Source organism: Choloepus didactylus, chromosome 18 (genome assembly GCF_015220235.1).
Source record: "Choloepus didactylus isolate mChoDid1 chromosome 18, mChoDid1.pri, whole genome shotgun sequence".
Classification (NCBI taxonomy): domain Eukaryota; kingdom Metazoa; phylum Chordata; class Mammalia; order Pilosa; family Megalonychidae; genus Choloepus; species Choloepus didactylus.
Genome location: NC_051324.1, coordinates 30,724,470 through 30,746,121, shown reverse-complemented (window position 1 = coordinate 30,746,121; position 21,652 = coordinate 30,724,470). Strand labels below are relative to the sequence as shown.

At 36.6% G+C, this 21,652-nt stretch overlaps 2 protein-coding genes across 2 annotated transcripts in view; one reads left to right on the top strand and one right to left on the bottom strand.

Annotated features, from left to right (window-relative positions):
* The window catches only part of CCT6B (chaperonin containing TCP1 subunit 6B), a 62,830-nt gene extending 45,045 nt beyond the window's left edge, over nt 1–17,785 (top strand). The window contains exons 11-14 of the mRNA XM_037808845.1: nt 10,299–10,432; nt 14,569–14,671; nt 16,032–16,104; nt 17,160–17,785. Coding sequence (XP_037664773.1) covers nt 10,299–10,432; nt 14,569–14,671; nt 16,032–16,104; nt 17,160–17,232 — 383 coding nt within the window. The 3' untranslated portion in view covers nt 17,233–17,785. The remainder of the gene's footprint in view (nt 1–10,298; nt 10,433–14,568; nt 14,672–16,031; nt 16,105–17,159) is intronic.
* A 2,381-nt stretch (nt 17,786–20,166) lies between these two features.
* Nucleotides 20,167–20,811, bottom strand: LOC119514242 (small integral membrane protein 15). Its single transcript, XM_037809920.1, has one exon. It carries the CDS (start codon nt 20,559–20,561, stop codon nt 20,337–20,339), a length of 225 nt encoding a protein of 74 aa, XP_037665848.1. The 5' UTR covers nt 20,562–20,811; the 3' UTR covers nt 20,167–20,336.
* Nucleotides 20,812–21,652: the final 841 nt, after the last annotated feature.

Below are 21,652 nucleotides of genomic sequence, written 5' to 3'. Positions count from 1 at the left end.
ATGTCCTTCTTTGTCTCTCATGACATCTTTGCATTTAAAGTCTATTTTGTCCAGTATTAGTATAGCTACCCCAGCTTTCTTCTGTTTGTAGTTTGCTTAGAATATTTTTTCCATCCTTTCACTTTCAGACTCTTTGTGTTGCAGGGTCTAACATGAGTCTCTTGTAAACAGCATTTCAATGGGTCATATTTTAAAATCCATTCTACCAGTCTGTATCTTTTAATTGGACAGTTTAATCCATTCACATTTAAAGTTATTACTGTGAAGGGAATTCTTGAACCAGACATCTTATCCTTCAGTTTTTTTGTTGTTAGATCTATTTTTTTCTTCCCCTCTCTCTTTTTTCCCTTTAAGTTACCCTTACTAATAACTCTCCAGTTCTGTGCAATTCTCCAGACCTCTCTCCCCTTTCTTTTTTTCTCAGCTGGTAGAGCTCCCTTTAGTATTTTTTGCAGGACAGTTCTCTTGTTAAGGAATTCTCTCAGCATTTGTTTGTGAAAATTTAAAACTCTCTGTCAAATTTGAAGGAGAGCTTTGCTGGATAAAGAATTATTGGCTGGCAGTTTTTCTCTTTCAGAATCTTAACTATGTCTTACCACTTCTTTCTTGCCTCCATAGTGCCCACTGAGTAGTCAGTACTTAATCTTATGTTGTTTCCCTTGTATGTGGTGAATTGCTTCTCTCTTCCAGCCTTCAGAAGTTTTTCCTTCTCTTCAGCATTTGACAGTCTATTCAGTATATGTCTCAGTGTAAGTTTATTTGTATTTATTCCATTTACACTTCACTGGGCATCTTTGATTTGCATATTTATTTCATTTTGAAGTTTTGGGAAGTTTTCCTCAATTATGTCTTGAAACACTCTTCCAAGCCCTGTACCCTTCTCTTCTCCTTCTGGACACCAATGATTCTTATATTTGTTTGCTTTATATTGTACATCATTTCTCTGAGATCTATTTCAAATTTTTTTTTATTTTTCCCCATCTGTTCTTTTGTGTGCTTGCATTTAATTACTCTCGCCTCAAGTTCACTTATGCTTTCTCTGCCTCTTCGAATATCCTATTGTTTGTCACTAGTATATTTATTTTTATTTTTATTTTTTATTTTTTTTAATTGAGATTGTTCACATTCCATACAATTATCCAAAGATCCAAAGCGTACAATCAGTTGCCCATGGTATGATCATACAGCTGTGCATCCATCACCACAATTAATTTTTTTTTAATTTTTAGAACACTTTCATTACTTCAGAAAAGAAATGAAGACAAAAAAAAAAAAAAGAAAAAGAAAAAGGAAACTTAAATCCTCCCATGTCCCTAACCACCCCCCCTCCATTATTGGCTCATAGTATGGTATAGTACATTTGTTACTGTTGATGAAAGAATGTTAAAATACTACTACCTGTAGTATATAGCTTTCAATAGGTATACTTTTCTCCCTATATGCCTGTCTATTATTAACTTCTAGGTATACTTTTCTCCCTATATGCCCATCTATTATTAACTTCTAGTTATAGTGTCATATATTTGTTCTAGTTCATGAAAAAGATTTCTAATATTTGTACACTTAATCACGGACATTGCCCACCACAGGATTCACTGTTGTATACATTCCCATCTTTTAACCTCGAACTTTCCTTCTGGTGACATACATGACTCTGAGCTTCCCCTTTCTACCACATTTACAAACCATTCAGCACTGTTAGTTATTCTTACAAAGTGCTACCTTCCCTTCTGTCCATTTTCAAACACTTAAGTTCAACCTAGTTGAACATTCTGCTCATAATAAGCAACTGCTCCCCATTCTTTAGCCTCGTTCTATATCCTGGTGACTTATGTTTCATGTCTATGAGTTTACATATTGTAATTAGTTCATATCAGTGAAACCCTGCAATATTTGTCCTTATGTGTCTGACTTATTTCATTCAATATAGTGTCCGCAAAGTTTCTTCAACCCGATTTTTTAAAGACGGTTTTGTTCACACCTAATACATTCCATACTAAGTAAACAATCGATGGTTCCCTGTATAGACACATATTTATGTATTTACCACTCTCACCACTATCTATATAAGGACATCTCCATTTCTTCCACAAAGAAGGAGGAAGAGTCAAAGAAGGTAGAGAGACAAAAGAAAAAAGAAAGTGAAAAAAAAAAACACAACAAAACATGACAGCTAGGAAGCAACAAAAGGAAAGAGCATTAAACTAGAGTAGAGTCAGACAACATCACCAAAGCCAAGAGTCCCATACCCCTCCCTTATGTCCCCCTCTTATATGCATTTAGTTTTGGTGTATTGCCTTTGTTACATTAAAGGAAGCATAATACAATGTTTCTGTTAATTATAGTCTCTAGTTTGCATTGATTGTATTTTCAATACAATCAATTTTTTAACAGCTTGCAAGATTGACATTCATTTGTTCTCCCTTATGTAAAAACATATTTGTACATTTTATCATAATTGTTGAGTACTCTAGGTTTTACTGAGTATATATATAGTCCCAGTCTTTTATTGTTCCTCTTTCCTTCTGGTTTCCCACATGCTCCTAACCTTCCTCTTTCAACCATATTCACAGTCATCTTTGTTTGGTGTACTTACATTGCTGTGCTACCATCACCCAAGATTGTGTTCCAGATCTCTCACTTCTTTCTTTTCCTATCTGTCTGTAGTGCTCCCTTTAGTGTTTCCTGTAGTGCAGGTATCTTGTTCACAAACTCTGTCATTGTCTGTTTGTCAGGAAATATTTTAAACTCTCCCTCATATTTGAAGGACAGTTTTGCAGGATATAGGATTCTTGGTTGGTGGTTTCTCTCTTTCAGTATCTTAAATATATCACACCACTTCCTTCTTGCCTCCATGGTTTCTACTGAGAAATCCGCACATAGTCTTATCAAGCTTCCTCTGTATGTGATGGATCACTTTTCTCTTGCTGCTTTCAGGATTCTCTCTTTGTCTTTGATGTTTGATAATCTGATTATTAAGTGTCTTGGCATAGGCCTATTCAGATCTGTTTTGTTTGGGGTATGCAGTGCCTCTTGGATCTGTAATTTTATGTCTTTCATAAGAGATGGGAAATTTTTGTTGATTGTTTCCTGTTATTACTTCTGCCCCCTTTCTCTTCTCTATTTCTGGGACACCCATGACATGTATATTCATGCATTTAATGTCATCATTCAGTTCCCTGAGACATTGCTCATATTTTTTCGTTCTTTTCTCTATCTGCTATTTTGTGTGTAGGACTTCAGGTGTCTTGTTCTCCAGTTCCTGAGTGTTTTCTTATGCCTCTTGAGATCTGCTGTTGTATGTCTCCATTGTGTCTTTCATCTTTTGTGTTGTGCCTTTCATTTCCATAGATTTTGCCAGTTGTTTTTTCGAACTTTTGATTTCTACCTTATATTCACCCAGTGTTTTATTATACACTTCATCTCTTTTGCCACATCTTCCCTAAACTTTTTGAGTTGATTAAACCTTAGTTGTTTTAATTTCTGTATCTCAGTTGAAGTGTAATTTTGTTCCTTTGACTGGGCCATAACTTCGTTTTTCTTAGTGTAGGTTGTAGTTTTCTGTTGTCTAGCCATCTGATTTCCTTGGTTACCCCAATCAGGTATTCCCAGACCAAAACGGGCTCAGATCTCAGAAGGGGGCAATATCCAGTATCAGGTCTCCTTGAGGGTGTGTCTTAGATTGACACACCCTGTGAGGCCACAAGATGCTGTGCATTTCCTTACCTGCCCAGCAGGTGGTGCCTGTCAGCCTGTAGCTCCTGAGTGGTGTAAGGAGGTGTGGCCCCCTTAGTCCTTAGTTTCTGTTTCGGCTGTTTTCCCCGAGGCTCTGGGGTCTGGTTCTGAATGGGAGGCCGGTAGTAGGGCTTGGCGCCACCTCACTCCTCTTAGGGAAGATACACACCCTAGGGATTTTCATTTGCATTTAAATAGGTTCTTTGTCCTTCTGACTCTGTTTATCTCCACCCTTGCCTGGGTCAGAGAGCTGTGAACTGAAAATGGCTGTGGCTTTCTCCACTGAGCCACCCAGGTTGAGAGAGAGAAACAGGGACAGAAAGCCCCCCTTCAGGGCCAGTCCACAGTCCCCCCAGCTTCACCCACTGGCCAGAGATAGCACCCAGTCCTGTGGGCTCCCCGTCCCGGCACAGAGAAGTCCCCTGGCTCTTTAAGGTCAGTCATCACTAAAAGCCTCTGTCTGCTTTTGTAGCTTGTATTGAACAGTCCACATTTGTCAATCAAAACCCCAGTTGTAGCTGGACTGAGGTATATTTGCTTGTTCAGAGAGTGCTGCTCTCTATCACAGCAAGGCTTTGCAGTTTGGGCTGCCATGGAGGAGGGGCTCTCGGCGCAGGTCCGCAGTCTTTACTTACAGATTTTATGCTGTGATCTCAGGCATTCCTCCCGATCCGAGTTGGTGCATGATGTGTGGACAGTCACGTTTATTCCCCAGCAGTTATTCCAGATTATTTACTAGTTGTTCCTGGTTGTTTATTAGTTGTACCAGGAGGACTAATTAGCTTTCACTCCTCTCTATGCTGCCATCTTCTTTCCCTCCAGCCTCTAGTATATTTTTAATTTGAGCCATGGTGTCTTATTTCCATAAGGTCTACTATTTTTTTTATTTACTCTTCCAAATTCTTTATGCTCTTGTAGAGTCTTCTAGATTTCCTTTATGTCTTTAGCCATCTTGTTGAAGTTGTTTTGTTTGTACTTCTTTAATTAATTCCCCCAAATTTTGTGTTTCTTGAGGCTTTTTAATTTGTTCATTTGGCTTGTCCATATCTTCTAGAGCCTTCAAGTGCTTTGTAATTTTCTGTTGGCTTTGGGGCATTTGCTTTCTTGATAGGGTTATTTTGGGAAGTGCAGAATTATTTGAGTGTGTGTGTGTATATATATATATATAAAATTTGATTTGTTGGAGTGCAGTTTCCCTAACCTATCAGAAGGTGGTGCTCTCACGTAGGTCTTCCCCCAACTTTTCCTATGTAGTGGGTGGAGCCGAAACTGGGTAGGGAAACGATCAGTGCACCCGTTCTCTGTGTGCACCGGGGAATGCCTTTCCTGGGGCTGTGATGTGGGCCCTGAGCAGGCAGGCAGGGAGTCTGATCAAGGGCACCCTGCAGATGGAACATGAGCCCTGCCTGCCCACTCCCTGTCTGCCATGTGCTGGTGAGTCTCTGGGGTGTGGGAGTGGCTCCTGATTGCCAGTATGATGCCTCCCTCTTCCCCACTTCTTGCCGTTGCACTCTTCTGGACTTCCACGGGGGAAGAGCAAACTCTCCCCACTGGGTTTCCTCATGGGAGTCCCCTGCTGTTTGACTGTGGAGGATCACCCCCAGCAAACTGTCAAGGTAGATGCATTGTAATGGAGAGCCACTGCTCACTCCCTTGCCCGGCGGTGGTTTTGGTGCTGCTGGCCGGGAGGTGGTCTGACAGGAATACACTTACTGAGTCCCTCCTCCGCTGTCATACTGTGGGGGATCCTCTATGGCCAGTTACACCCCGCAACTGTGGTCCCTGGTGTCTTCCAGCCCCTTTCTTGTTATTTTCACAGAGGAGAAGCCCATTCTGCCTCACCTTCTCCTCCATCTTCCTGGAAGTCTCCCAGAAATTTGTTTTTAAAACCTAAAATGAAAGTAAAAGTAGTTAAAACTTATATTACCTCAGTGAAAAATTATTATTTATTATTTATTGATAATTTATATCCAGTGTCTTTCTAAAAGGAGTTTGGGTAGATAATTTAATGAAAACACACATGTTAAAATGAAATAATAAGCACATGAAAAGATGATCAGCATCATTACCATAAGGAGATACCATTTTACAACCACTAGGAATGGCTATAATTAAAAAGATGGACAATAATAAGTATTGGCAAGGAAGTGGAGAAACTGGAACCCTTATACCTTGCTGGTGGGATTATAAAATGGTGCAGCTGCCTTGGAAAACAGTTTGGCAGTTCTTCAGAAAATTAAATATAGAGTTACCGTATGAACAGGTAATTCCACTATTAGGTATATACACAAAAGAGTTGAAAAATGTCCTCACCAAAACTTATGCATGAATGTTCATAGCAACATTATTCATAATAGCCCAAAAGGTAGAAACAACCCAAATATCCATTAGCTGATGAATGGATAAACAATACAAAATACAATAGAATGTTATTTGGCCATTAAAAGGAATGAAGTACTTATACGAGCTATAACATGGATGAATCTTGAAAATATTATGCTAAGTCAAAGAAGCCAGACACAAAAGGCCATATGTTTTATGATTCCATTCATAGGAAATATCCAGAAGAGGTAAATCCATATAGACAAAAAGTTATTTTTGCCATATTAGTAGTTGCTTGGATCTGAAAGAAGGGAAATAAGGAGCAATTGCTAATGGGGTATGGGGTGGTGAAAATGTTCTGGGATTAGATAGTGGTGATGGTTGTACAACCTTGTGAATATATTGAAAATCAATGAAAAGTACACTTTAAATGGGTAAATTTTAAGGTATGTGAATTATCTCAATTAAAAATAGAGTATTAAGAAACTTTGTAAACAAGAGGTCAGATTTTCCTGAAAAGCAAAAACAGAAGTGAAATAATGGTAAAATAAAAGTTGAAGTGGAAAATTAGAAACTGGGAAAAAAGAATATACATATAACAAACACAATAGTTGCTGTAAATATTTAAGCTGCTAGAATATAGAGGGATACAATCAGTTATACAGATTTCATGACTGAAAAGGAAAAAAATCAGTTCCTACATGGAAATAATGTGGGGCTTTATATAAGGGTCACTCCCTACTTTTTATAGACACTTTTGATGAAAGCTAGCAGCAGTTTTTTAAGATGCTTCAAAACAGATGCTTTCAATATGTTTTCAAAAACATAGAATCCAGTACTAAATTCACTTATTAGTTCTAGTTGCTTTCTTTCATTGGATTGTCTACATGTTGTATTCAGTGTTGAATAGAAATAAAGAGAGTGGGCATCTGTTCTAGTTTGCTAATGCTGCGGGAATGCAAAACACCAGAAATAGATTGGCTTTTATAAGTGGGGGTTTATTTGGTTACACCGTTACAGTCCGAAGGCCATAAAGTGTCCAAGGTAATGCATTAACAATTGGGTACCTTCACTGGAGGATGGCCAATGGCGTCCAGAAAACCTCTGTTAGCTGGGAAGGCATGCGGCTTGCCGTCTGTTTCAAGTTCTGGTTTCAAAATGGCTTTCTCCCAGGACGTTCTTCCCTAGGCTTCAGCTTCTTTTCAGAATGTCACTCTCAGTTGCTCTTGGGGCGTTTGTCCTCTCTTAGCTTCTCCAGAGCAAAAGTCTGCTTTCAAAGGCTGCTCCAAAATGTCTGTGTAAGCTGAAGCTCCTCTCTCCGCTCCTGTGCGTTCTTCAAAGTGTCCCTCTTGGCTGTAGCAAGCTTGCTCCTCTGTCTGAGCTTATATAGTGCTCCAGTAATCCAGGCCCATGCTGAATGGGTGGAGCCACACTTCCATGGAAATTATCTCATTAGAGTTATCACCTATAATTGGGTGGGTCACATTTCCATGGAAACACTCAAAGAATTCCAATCCCATCAGCACTAAAACCGTCTGCCACACAAGATTGCATCAAAGAATATGTTTTTTTCTGGGGGACAAATACATTCAAACCGGCACAGCATCCTTTCCCAATTCCTGATCTTAGGGGAAAGCATTCAGTCTTTCTTCATTGGGTGTGCTATTAGCTGTAGGTTTTTCATAAAAACCCTTTGTCAGATTGCTGAAAGGGTTTTTTTGTTGTTGTTTTTTTTAAATCATGAATGAATGTTGGATTTTGTCAAGTGCTTTTTCTACATCTTCTGAGATGATCATATGTTTTTTATTTTATTTCTTAGTGTGGTGAATTCTTGAAATAAACCCTACTTAGTTATGATGATTATCATTTTTGTTTTAAAAATATTTTTGGACTTGATTTACTAAAATTCTGTTAAGAACTTTTAAATTTTCTCCAAAGTAGACACACCACACTTTGGAGACCACTATGTTACACTTGTATCTGCCATGTTTAGAACCCAGTCAGTTTGCCCATGTTTGCCTTTCTTCCCATTTCCCAGAAACATATGGGGTCATTCAAAACTGGTAAGATTTCTACTTCCCCCCAAAGGTAAGATAAAATAAAGAAATCCTTACCCCTACAAAGGAAGAAGCAATTTTGCTATTCATCCTACTTCTCTACTAGTGTGAATGAATTTCTGGCTGCTTACAGACTATAAAAAAGTGTATTTGGTGAGAAACTTTATTAGTTAGAATAATACAATCTTCTATGAGAAATAGACCTTAAAACATACAAAGGCTCAAATAGGATAGAGGTTTGTTTCCCAGTCATATCATAGCCTAAAGCTTTCTTCTACAAGATGATTCAGGGTCTCATGCTGTTCCACTATCCCCTAAGGTTGTTTAAAAAAAAAAGAACTTTGACATTTATATTCATTAATATATGTTTTTCCTTGTAATGCCTTTATCCAATTTTGGTATTAAAATAATGCTAGATTCATAAAATGAGTTGGAAAGTATTCTTTACTCTTCAATTTTCTGAAAATATTTATGTAGAATTGGTATTTTTTAAAAATGTTTGATAGAATTCATTAGTGAAGCCAATCAGGGTGTGGAGTTTTCTTTATGGGAAGGTTTTTAACTATAAATTCAATTTCTTTAGTAGATATAAGGCTGTTCAGGTTATCTGTTCTTGAGTAGGCTTTAGTCATCTGTGTCTTTCAAGGAATTTGTTCATTTCATTTAAGGGGTCATCATCAACTAAATATGGCTCACAGACTGTTTTTGTAAATAAAGTTTACACATCCACAACCCCGTTCATTTAGTATTGTCTTTGGCTACTTTTGTGGTACAAAGGCAGAGTTGAGTAGTTGCTATAGAAATTGTATGGTCCATAGAGCTAAAATATGACTATATAGCCTTTTGCAGAACTTTTGCTGACTCTGATCCAAGTTTACAAATTTATTGGCATAAAGTTATTCATAATATTCCCTTGTTATCCCAATATCCATAGCATCTGTAGTGATGTCACCTTTATCAGTTCTGACACTGGTCATTTCTGTCTCCCTTTTTTTCCTGATGAGTCTGTCTAGAGGTTTATCAATTCTATTGATCTTCTCAAAGAATTGGCTTTTATGTTCATTGATTTTTCTCTATTGTTTTTCAGCTTTAAAAAAATTTCATTGATTTCCACTCTGCTCTTTATTATTTCCTTTCTCTGCTTATAATAGATTTCATTTGCTTTTCCTTTTCTAGTCTCTTAAGATGGAAGCTGAGGTCATTGCTTTGAGACTTCTTTTCTTTTCTAATATAGGCATTTATTGATATAAAATTCCCTTTTGAAGTGCTTTAGTGGCACCCCATGCATTTTGATATGTGTGTTTTCCCAGAGGGAGGTTTTTAAGGGTACTGGTAATGTTCTGTTTCTCAATATGGGTGTTTATTTTATTGTTATTCTTTACACCTCACACATACACATGCTCTTTTGTATGTGTTCAGTATTTAACAAGGAACTTTCTTTTAAATGTGAATGGGAGGGGAGGAAATGATCACCTTGTGGTAGACAGCTGTTTTGAGGAGGAATATTGTGAAGTGAAGCTGAGAATCAGGGGAAGGAAATTAAAAAAGGTTTTGGATAAAAGAAAAAATTCTTTTTATATTGTTTTGTATTAAAGATGGTTGATTCCAAAGCACATTTGCTGATCAAGAGAAGAGCAGTCATGCTTTATAAAACCACACAAGCAGGTTCAAAAGTCACATCCTGATGTGGAAATTGGGATATGTTTAACCAGAGCTTTTGCCTTAAAATAATAATAACACCTAAAATTTTCCTCAGGTAGCAGTTTGAGTTCTGCTCCAGTATAGAAAAACAAATACTTCATTGAGTCCCAAGAATTCCATACCAAACTGTGGCCAAATTATCTTGGCCTAATATTATGATCAACCACCTGCCACAATTATAAATAATTACAATTTAAACATATTCATAGAGGACTAAGAAAAGGTAGAAGAAATGAAGTAAGAGCTGTTGGTAGCCAGTTGTTTATACCTATCATTCTTAATTATTCATGGTATATAAATTCAAGATATTTCGTAAGACAACTGAGTAATCACTAAGCTATGCAACTTACTTGATTCTGCATATGTTTACACACATTTTAGAAGTAGGTAAGATGATAGAAAACACTTGAATAGCTAATTGCTTTTTTTCTCTGTTTTTTCTATATGGCATGTCTTGCCAATCATTTTTTTTTTCTCCAATAGGTTGTGTGGTTCCAGGGGCTGGTGCAGTGGAAGTGGCAATAGCTGAAGCTCTTGTTACACACAAGCACAGTATAAAAGGAAGAGCTCGTCTTGGTGTCCAGGCTTTTGCTGATGCCTTACTCATTATTCCTAAGGTACAACTATCCTAATGGCCAGAGAAAAACTGGCTAGACAATAAAGTTTTTTATTAAAAATTGTACATATAATCTAACAGCAGAGTAGAAAGGTAGGAATTTATTTGCATTTCCAAATACAGTTTTTCTCTTAGATATTTTATAGCTAAAACAGAAACTCTTGTGATAACTGCTCAGAGTCCTGCAGAAGTTTCATGAAATAGTGCATTGCCCCTTGCTTCCTTCTCTAAAGCATGCCTCTTTTGATGTAGGTCCAAAAATTTCCTTCAGAAATGATCCATGATTAACGAGTCATAATGGAAACATTTAGAACTTAATATTTAATTAGATTTTTCATCGAACCCAAAGAAACATTAAAAAAGTCATGCACCATGACCAAGTGGGATTCATTCCAGGCATGCAAGAATGGTTCAGTGTAAGAAAATCAATCAATGTAATACAACACATTAACAAATCAAAAGGGAAAAATCAAATGATCATCTCAATAGATGCTGAAAAAGCATTCGACAAAATTCAGCATCCTTTTTTGATAAAAACACTTCAAAAGGTAGGAATTGAAGGAAACTTCCGCAATATGATAAAGAGCATATATGAAAAACCTACAGCCAGCATAGTATTTGATGGCGAAAGACTGAAAGCCTTCCCTCTAAGATTAGGAATGAGACAAGGATGCCCACTGTCACCACTGTGATTGAACATTGTGCTAGAAGTGCTAGCCAGAGCAATCCAGCAAGATAAAGAAATAAAAGGCATCCACATTGGAAAGGAAGAAGTAAAACTGTCATTATTTGTAGATGATATGGTCTTATATCTGGTAAACCCTGAGAAATTGATGACACAGCTACTTGAGCTAATAAGCAAATTTAGCAAAGTAGTGGGGTACAAGATTAATGCAAATAAGTCAGTAATGTTCCTATACACCAGAAATGACCTAACTGAAGAGGCACTCAAGAAAAAGATTCCATTCTCAATAGCAACTAAAAAAATCAAGTACCTAGGAATAAACTTAACCAAGGATGTAAAAGACCTATCCATAGAAAACTACATAACTTTACTAAAAGAAATAGAAGGGGTCCTAAAGAGATGGAAAAATATTCCGTGTTCATGGATAGGAAGGCTAAATGTTGTTAAGACCTCAATTCTACCCAAACTCATCTAGGTTCAGTGCAATTCCAATCAAAATTCCAACAACCTACTTTGCAGACTTGGAAAAGCTAGTTATCAAATTTATTTGAAAGGGAAAGATGCCTCGAATTGCTAAAAACATTCTGAAACAGAAAAACGAAGCGGGAGGATTTACACTCCCCGACTTTGGAGCTTATTATAAAGTCACAGTAGTCAAAACAGCATGGTAGTGGCACAAAGACGGACATATTGATCAATGGAATCAAATAGAGAATTCGGGGATAGACGCCCAGATCTATGGTTGACTGATCTTTGATAAGTCCCCCAAAACCACTGAACTGGGACATAACAGTCCATTCAACAATCGCTGGGAGAGCTGGATAGCCATATCCAAAAGAATGAAAGATGACCCCTACCTTGCACCCTACACAAAAACTAACTCAAAATGGTTTAAAAACCTCAATATAAGAGACAGTACCATAAAACTCCTAGAAGATAATGTAGGGAAACATCTTCAAGACCTTGTATTAGGAGTTCATTTCTTAGACCTTATACCCAAAGCACAAGCAACAAAAGAAAAAAATAGATAAATGGGAACTCCTCAAACTTAAAATCTTCTGTACCTCAAAGAAATTTGTCAAAACGGTGAAGAGGCAGCCAACTAAATGGGAAAAAATATTTGGAAACCATGTATCTGACAAAAGACTGATATCTTGCATATATAAAGAAACCCTACAACTCAATGACAGTAGTACAGACAGCCCAATTATAAAATGGGTGAAATATATGAAAAGACAGTTCTCTGCAGAGGAAACACAGATGGACAAAAAACACATGAGAAAATGTTCATCTTCACTAGCGATTAGGGAAATGCAAATTGAGACCACAGTGAGATATCATCTCATACCAATTAGATTGGCTGCCATTAAACAAACAGGAAACTACAAATGCTGGAGAGGATGTGGAGAAATTAGAACTCTTATTCCTTGCTGGTGGTACTATATAATGGTACAGCCACTCTGGAAGATAGTCTGTTAGTTTCTTAGAAAACTAGATATAAAGTTACCCTTTGATCCAGCAATTTCACTTTTCGGTATATACCCGGAAGACCTGAAAGCAATGACATGAACAGATATCTCCACACTAATGTTCATAGCAGGATTATTCACAATTGCCAAGAGATGGAAGCAGTCCAAATTTCCTTCAACAGATGAGTGGATAAGCAAAATGTTTGGAATACTACACAGCAGTAAGAAGGAACAAGATCGTGAAACATATGACAACATGGATGAAACTTGAAGACATAATGCTGAGTAAAATAAGCCAAGCACAAAAAGAGAAATATTGTATGTTACTACTAATGTGAACTCTGTGAAAAATGTAAAATAAATGGTTTACATTGTAGAATATAGGGGACCTAGCGATAGACAGCAAATAGTGAAGGGGGAACAATAATACAATAAGGACAGATAAGTTAAGGATAGATAAGTTATGGAGGGTAAGCTTAATGTTATGGGAATGCTCAGGAACGGCTATGGTTTGTTAATTTTAGGGGGGTATGGTAGGAACAAGTTAGTAGCAATGTAGTCATTTTAGGTTAATTGTTTCTCTTATTCCTTTGTTTATAGTTTGTTTATTTTCTTGGGGTAGGGTAGGAACATGTTGGAAGTAATGTAGTTATTTTAGATTATTTATTTTTCTTATTCCTTTGTTTTGGTTTTGTTTGAAATGTTTTTAATGTTTTTTAATTTTTTGATAAAGTTAAAAAAACAATAAATGAGTGTTGAAAGAAAGTAAATAAGTAAATGAACAATGGGGGAAGGAGGGGAATGGAATGTTTTGGATGTTCTTTTTTATTTTAATTTTTATTTTACTTTTTGGATAATGAAAATGTTCAAAGATTGATTGTGGTGATGGATGCACAACTATATGATGATACTGTGAATAACTGATTGTACACTTTGAAGGATTGTGTGTTATGTGAATATATTTCAATAAAATTGCATTTTAAAAATTTAATTAGATTTTTTGGTTCAGTCTTTATTTTGTTGATGGTATCCAGTGTTGTCACTTTAAATTGTGAAAGGTGAGAACTTCAGGCTGTTGTACTTTCAGATACTAACTTGCATTTGTCATTGTCACTTAATTCCTCTAGAAAGGAGACAAAGCAGATTTTTTCCATTGGCGACAGAAGGATAGAGAAATTCCATTCCTTTTCCTTTGTCCTAATCTGGTTGTGAACCACTTAGAAACACACAAAATTACTTCAAGTATGCTATTGCCATAAACTAAAACGTTACTCACTGTAACAGCAGAATCTCCTCAATAATTGCTATTAAAATTATCTATAATTTGTAGAATCTTTGTGAATTAGATATCTATTTTTCCTTTCCTCAAAGCAACAAAGTCAGTAAGTAATGATCCTGTAGTTGACCTAAATTGGTAAGCAGTATATACATCGGTGATACCTTTTTCCTCATCAGCTGGTGGTTTGAAAGATGAACCTGGTTTCGAGTACAGGTTTCTCCATCCTTCTTGCCACAGGTCAGGACTCTCCTCATGGTGGCAAGGGGCACAGAGGTACTGCAAATACGCAGGTTTCCCTTCACAAGTGCCTGGTTAAAACTGAGGGATGTGCAGCTGGAGGGACTAGAGGAGACAAGAATGCCATTTTGCTTCCTTTCTTCCTGTTGTTTTTTTTTTTTAAATCTTTTGCACTGAGGGAAATTAATGCAGTGGGGTGGGGTGGGGATGAGAGAGCTCTAATGTCCTCAGAATTCAGTATGATGTGCATAGGAGAAATGTTTAAGTAAATATAAAACTATTAGATAGACAAAATAATTTGATTTAGAGTAAGAATGGAATTTTTCAAAATACGAACAGTATGATTAGCATATTATGGATCTATTTTCACAAAACTAGAGAGTAGTGCCTTATTTTTTATATTTGGTATTCAAGTATTATGTGTAGGGATTTTATACATATGTTAATTATTCTTTTTATATCTAAAGGTTCTTGCTCAGAATTCTGGTTTTGATCTGCAGGAAACACTAGTAAAACTTCAGGCTGAGCATTCAGAATCAAAGCAACTTGTTGGCATAGATTTGAATACAGGTAAGAAAGTGAAGAAAAATTAGTTGCTTAATAAAGCAAAGGATTATAGGACAGTGGTCCAGATCTTATAATAAGGGAGTAGGAGTTTAGATGACTTTAATATTTAAATGTTGGGTGCCTTTAGTTTACTTTTAAACTCCTTAAAGGAAAATAATCATTAATTTAAGAAATAGTTATTGAGTACTTATTATTTGAAGCTTGGGATTCATCAAACAACAAAACAGTCAAATATTCTTGCCCTTGTGAGTTTACATTCTAGCTGGGGAAGACAGGCAATAAGTAATTAACCTAAGCACAGTAATAAAAATAAAATTTTTATTGTGAAAATATGAAAGAGTAGAATAAGGATGATTGTGAATGCCAGCACAGGAGGATGGGGAGGGGTTTGCAGTTTTAAAGAAGATGGTCAGGTTAGGCCTCATTGAGAAGATATCTATTGAAAAAAGTCGAGGGTACTGGGGGAGTTAGCCATGTGGTTATCTGGGGAAAGAGCGTTCTAAGGAGAGGAAATAGGCAGTGGAAAAGTCAATGTGTGATGTTTTTGAGGAGGAGGAAGTATGCGAGAGAGGTAATAGAAGGTCACATCATCTATGGACACGTGGGCCAGTCTAAGGACTTTGGCTTTTACTCTATTGGAATAGGGAACAACTTTGAACAGAGGTGTGGCTTGGTCTAGTTATGTTTAAAAGGATCACTCTGGCTACTGAGCAGCAGGAAGGTTGGAGTTACTATTAATGGAATTAACTGTGGGGTAGAGCTGGTTCTGGTGGGAGGATATCAGCATTCATCTTTGGCAAAGTTAAGTTTGAAATATCTGTAGACTTCCAAGTAAACAGGCAGTTGGATATATAAGTAATAAGTGTGGAGCTCAAGAAATAGCTGTGGGCTAGAGAAAAAACTTAGAGTCATCAGAGTGTTGATGGTTTAAACCCATGATGTCACCTAGGGAGCAATTGTAGTTGGAGAAGAGAACAGCCCAGGACTGATCCTTTGGGTACTCCAACATTAAGAACTTGGCAGGAATGGGAGTGGGGTGGGGTGTGAGGTGGTGGGGGGAGGGAATTAGGAGAACAAGTAAAGTAGACAAAGAAGTAGTCACTATTGCAAATGAAAGAAAACCAGTGGAGTATGGTATCCTGGAAGACAAGAGAAGAAAATAGTCAGGAGGGAGTGATCAAGTATGTCAAGTGCTGCTGATAGATGAGGCCTAAGAATTAACCATTGGATTTAACAATATAGAGATCATTGGTGACTTTGACAATAGTAGTTTTGGTGTGTATTAAATATTGTTAGACTATACCAACTAATATTTAATAGACCATATTAAGATCATAGTGTTTAAATTGTTTTTACTTTGCAGGTGAACCAATGATAGCAGCAGATGCAGGAGTCTGCGATAATTACTGTGTGAAAAAACAACTTCTTCACTCTTGGTAAGTCTGTATTAATATGAAGAGAAAAACCTTTAAGTATGTAATTGAAAACATTATGTTCTGGTTTGGTAATGCTGCCTTTTTGCAAAATACCAGAAATGGATTGGCTTTTATAAAAGGGGGTTTATTTGGTTACACAGTTACAGATTTTAAGGCCATAAAGTGTCCAAGGTAACACATTGACAATTGGGTACCTTCCCTGGAGGATGGCCAATGGCATCTGGAAAACCTCTGTTAGCTGGGAAGGCACGTGGCTGGCGTCTGCTTGCTCCCAGGTTGCATTTCAAAATGGCATTCTCCAAAATGTCTGCATCAGCTTCCAAGGGCCGTCTTCAAAATGTCTGTCTCAGCTACTGAGCGTTCTTCAAAGTTCCCCTCTTGGCTGTAGCAAGCTGGCTCCTTCTGTCTGAGCTTATGTAAGGCCCTAGTAAACTAATCAAGGCCCATGCTGAATGGGCGTGGCCACACCTCCTTGGAAATACTGAACCAATAGGTTCCAACCTAATCCACACTAATATGTCTGTCCCCACAAGATTGCACCAAAGAATATGGCTTTTTCTGGGGGACATAATATATACAAACCAGCACACATTAAAATGTATTACTTTTGCCACTTGACTGTGTAAAAAATTGTAAAGTGTATGAAAAGGTATCCGGTTATTAAGCCTAGCTTCTAACATTTATATAATATGTTTTATATTTTGGTTCTAGCAGTGTAAGTTATAGGAAAGGTTAATCTTACTGTTTATCTGGCCAGGCGGAGGGGAAAGAAGAAACTTTACTGAAATAGTACTACATGCATAGTGGGAAAAATCAAATATGCTAAAAATGAGCTCAGCTTTGCTGGAATGTAAAATCAGGCTTCTGCCTTATCAGCAAAGGAATTGAAATTATAATACAGGAGATGATGTTGTTATTTCTAATAGCTTTGTCTCATAAAATCTCACACCAGCATCATTGAAGAACAAAGTACCCTTCATAGCTGAAGATTGCTGGGGGAAAAGATAAGGGTAGATTGATAGGTATTACTCAAACTGTCATTTTTTTTCCCTCAGCGCAGTGATTGCCAGCAACATTCTCCTGGTTGATGAAATTATGCGAGCTGGGATGTCTTCTCTCAAAGGGTGAATGAGTTCAAAATCAACTCTTCTGGGAGCTGAAGTTTAGTACATCTTGCATCTGGCTACCATTACATAGCCTGAGCCATTCTTAATTTTTACACAATAAATGCAGTTTGTATTTGTTGGTCTTAGGAGTCTCAAAAGTGTTTCATTAAGGTATGAGGAACACAAGAAATATTTTCATAGTAAAGGAATAATGATGGAAATATTGTTCCCTGAGAGTCCTAACTTCAACCCTTTATTGTATGCTATTGTGATTTTCGTAAGATAGAATCTGTTATTATTCTTAGACCTTTTGGATAACTTTAACTTTGTTAAAATAGTGAGCACAATTTTAGAGCACTGTTTCAGTTTTAAAGATGCCAGAATGCAGTATACCAGAAATGGGTTGGCTTTTAACCAATAAGGATTTATTAAGTTACGAGTTACTATTCTAAGGGCGTGAAAATGTCCCAATTAAGGCATCAACAGGATAATACTTTTTCTGAAGAAAGGCAGATGGCATCTGGGTTTCCTCTGTCACATGGGAAGGCACATGGCTGACATCTGCTGATCCTACTCTCTGGGGTTCCTGTGTCACATGGGAAGGTATATGGTGTCTGCTAGTCCTTTACCCCCAGTATCTGGTTTCAACATGGCTCTCTCTCTCTCTCTCTCTCTCTCTCTCCAAAATGTCTCTGGGTATTTCTCTCTTAGCCTCTCTGAGCTCTCTAAATTTCGTCTGTCTTTTATCCTCTCATGAAGACTCCAGCAAGGGAATTAAAACCCATCTTGAATGGGCTGGGTCACATCTCCAGGGAAACAACCTAATCAAAAGTTCCCACCCAACAATAGGTCTGCCCCCACAGGTATGGATTAAGAGAACAGCTTCAAACCAGCCCAAACACCCAAGGCAAATTTCCAGTTTATCCAGAAGGGTAGAAATGTAGCAGGACATAACATTTTATTCTCTCTCAAAACTTCAGTAATTTCCTGCCACCACTCTTCCTTTTATAATATGGTACCAGTTTGTGAATGTAGTTTGGGTTGCATTGATTTATAATACCTGATTTAATTTATTTTGTATATAGTTTATTATATTTTATCTGGCTGTCTTGAATATATGGTCAGCAACTTATGCTACTGTGCTAGCTCAGGTAATTCTCTGACTGGTTGGTGAGATTAGAACAAATACCATTTGGAATGGTGGGGATTGTTGGCACTAATACTAGGCAATAATTGTTTTTGGCTTTGAATGCAGCTGTTCCTTATAGCAATTATAGCAATATCTTTCTTGTTCCAAACTCTAGAATTTATCTTTTGTAATTTTTATTATTATTAGGCTCCTTGTGGTTAACTTCTTTCCATGGATTCAAGTTAAGAGATTAAAATATAGCAACTGCATTAATGGAGCTTCAACCTGTTTATGAATTTAGAAGGTTCCTCTAACCATTTAATGCCTTAGTTGAGAACCTATAATTTTATAGCCTGTCTTTTTTCACTTAATATGTTGTCAACATCTTTCCAAGTTAATAACCATACTTTTGAATTACCATTTTTTATGGTTATTTGACATTTCATTGTTTGGCTATACTACAATTTATTTAACTAATTCTGTTTTCATTTCTTTTGCTATAATAAACAAAGCTCTCCATTTTTAAAAGCTTTTGTCCTTATTTTTTGGATAGGCCTTTTAAAACAGACATACCATTCATATGTTTAAATTATGAAATATTTAAAATATACTGAAAGGATAGAAAATAATAAACATCCTTTTACCCTCCATCTAGTAACAGTTTGCATGTTTGCTTTAGATTTTCTTTCTTTATTTTCTTTCTTTATTTTTTTATTTTTTTAATAAAAATATCAAATTTATTTCAATATCTAGTTTCATTTTTAAATTAGCTGTTGGACAATTTTCTGTAACTTAAAATTCATATAAAAAGTAAGGAAAATATTAATAAGCTATGAAAGACTGACCAAGAAAAAAAATTTTAGAGCACATATTTACAAAAGCCATGTTTAATAGTAAAAATTCCAGTTTTACTACTTAATGAGAAATAGTCTTTAGCTCTTTACTTCCAAATGTAACATTCTCATTTTGAAGTAATTTATCTATTTTCACCCCAATTACTATGCCCAACAAAATTTTTCCAAGCTTTCCTTAACACTTATGAAGTACGACTCAACTATTCATTTTAAGAGTTCCTTAAAAGAACTCTTTTGTTTGATCAAAAAGTATAGGACATCACTACCACATGAGTTAAACAAAAAAATGGAGTAAAAAACAAAAGTGGTATATAGTAAGCAAATTACCTGATAAGAATATTAACTATTTCACATTTCTACTTAGCGCAAGCAAAAATAAAGAGGTTTCAAGGTACTATAATGTTTGGCATTTGTACTGCAAGCTTTAAATTATAATTTTATTCTACACAAGTCATGTCTAAGAAAATGGCCGTGCTCGTAAATAAAAAAAATGTTATATCCAGCAGGCAGTATTCTACTAGTCAAGAGAACTCTTTATAAAATTAGGTTTAAAAAATGCAGAATGTCTGATATTTATATTACCAGTGTAAAGGCTAAAAATCACACAAACCATACAGAAAATAAAGAATTAAATGATTAATATTTGCTTTGAGGAAACCAGAAATGATTATATTGCATGAAATAAGCAATAATGACAAAGGATGTGATTAATACACTTTTTTAAGCCCAAACATACTTTTCATCTTAAAGAGGACAATTCTGACTTTTACTTTCTTTGTCCAGAACAGGACCTGAATTTAAGCTGCTATTTGAATAAAGTTCATAATCTAAAGTCATTTTTTTTCACCATAGGATATTTTTATTTCAGTAGATAGCCTAATAAATGATCAGTTATAAAGATTTTGTAGAATAAATGCCAATTTACCCAATAACTGTCACAGATACCAACATATTTCCATATCCAAGAGTAAAAGTTACTACAGTACTGAGGTCATAACTAACATGATTCTTCCATATAGTCAGACTTTGTTTACTATATAATACGGTCACAAAACCCAAAGAAGAAACCTTAGTTGAGTCCTTCTCCAAAGCTGCATAATTTTCCAAATAATTTTCCTCTGGTTTCAGAGCCTGTTCTTTTCTTCAATCCTTTTTTAGTCGTTTGGCTTTTGCAATATTTTCTTGACGTTTTTGTTTCTTCTTCTGCTCCTTTTCCCTGGCCTCAATCATCTTGGCCAATTTCCAGGATAGTACAGCACTTGCTAGGAACAATGGAGTAAGGGCCAAAATCACTGTTGTAAGGAAGCCATATGGGTCCTTTGCAGCCCATTCCACAACATACTCAGCCCAAGCCTTTATATCAAACATCTTTGTAGTGGTCTTAGGAAAACTTATGCTTGAGTCGTGATCTCTAACTTTGTCCTGGAATTACTAGAGAGCCAATCACAATTTCAGATGACCCTTGGTTGTCGTCTTCTTTAGTTCTGCCATACAATTCTGAGAGAAGGTTTAAATTCTTTCTTTCCCCTAATGGGGCCGCTGACCCCTGGGGGCCACATTCACCCCAGACCCTCGGCCTGCACGGCCTCAGGCCCGGGCCACTTCACTCAACGGCGGGCCCGGCGGGATTCGCGGAGCTGAGGGTCCCGGGTAACCCGAGCCCTGCCACGCCTCGCGTCCCCGGCGCGGTGGCCGACTCCGCTGGGTACGGAGGTAAATCTACAGCAATGACCTGACTCCAGCCTCCCGTACATCGTGCCCAGAGCCCGAGGCACAGAACCCCCACTGTCCACTCACCATCAGACCCTAGATTTTCTTTAAAGGAAAAATTACAGATGTTGTCAAAGTGCTACTTCCTTCCCACTCCCTGTCTACCCCCCATCCTATGCTTTTCCCACTTTTGCCCCTAGAGGTAACCTTTGATACATATCATCCCCATGTACCTTTTTTAACTTTTACTACATATGCCTATACATATAACAATGTTAAATATTATTTTGGAGCTTTAAAAATGTACATAAATAATATCACTCTGCAGATATACTTTTTTTTTTTTACTTTGCACCATCATCAGTTTTTTTATTGTGATAACATATGTAACATAAAATTTGCCGTTTTAAACTATACACTTCAGTAGTATTAATTACTTTTACAATGTTGTGCTACCATCATTACTTTCCATTACTGAAAATTTTTCATCTGTCAGAACAGAAACTCTTCACCCATTAAGCAACAATTGCCTATGGATGTACTTTTGTGCTTTTTCCCGCCACTTTATTGTTTCAAGATTTATCCATTTATTAATTTTAGGTGTTACAGAGTATTCCAATGTATTTCTATACTACAATGTATTTTATCTATTACTTTAGATTATTTCTAATTTTACATTATTTTAAACACCACAGCATTGAATTACATGTCTCCTTGGTCACGTATGTGAGAGTTTTTCTGGGGATTAT

Bases quoted from the DNA above. Each gene is read 5' to 3' on its own strand.
- LOC119514242 (XM_037809920.1), bottom strand. From the start codon at position 20,561: ATGTTTGATATAAAGGCTTGGGCTGAGTATGTTGTGGAATGGGCTGCA.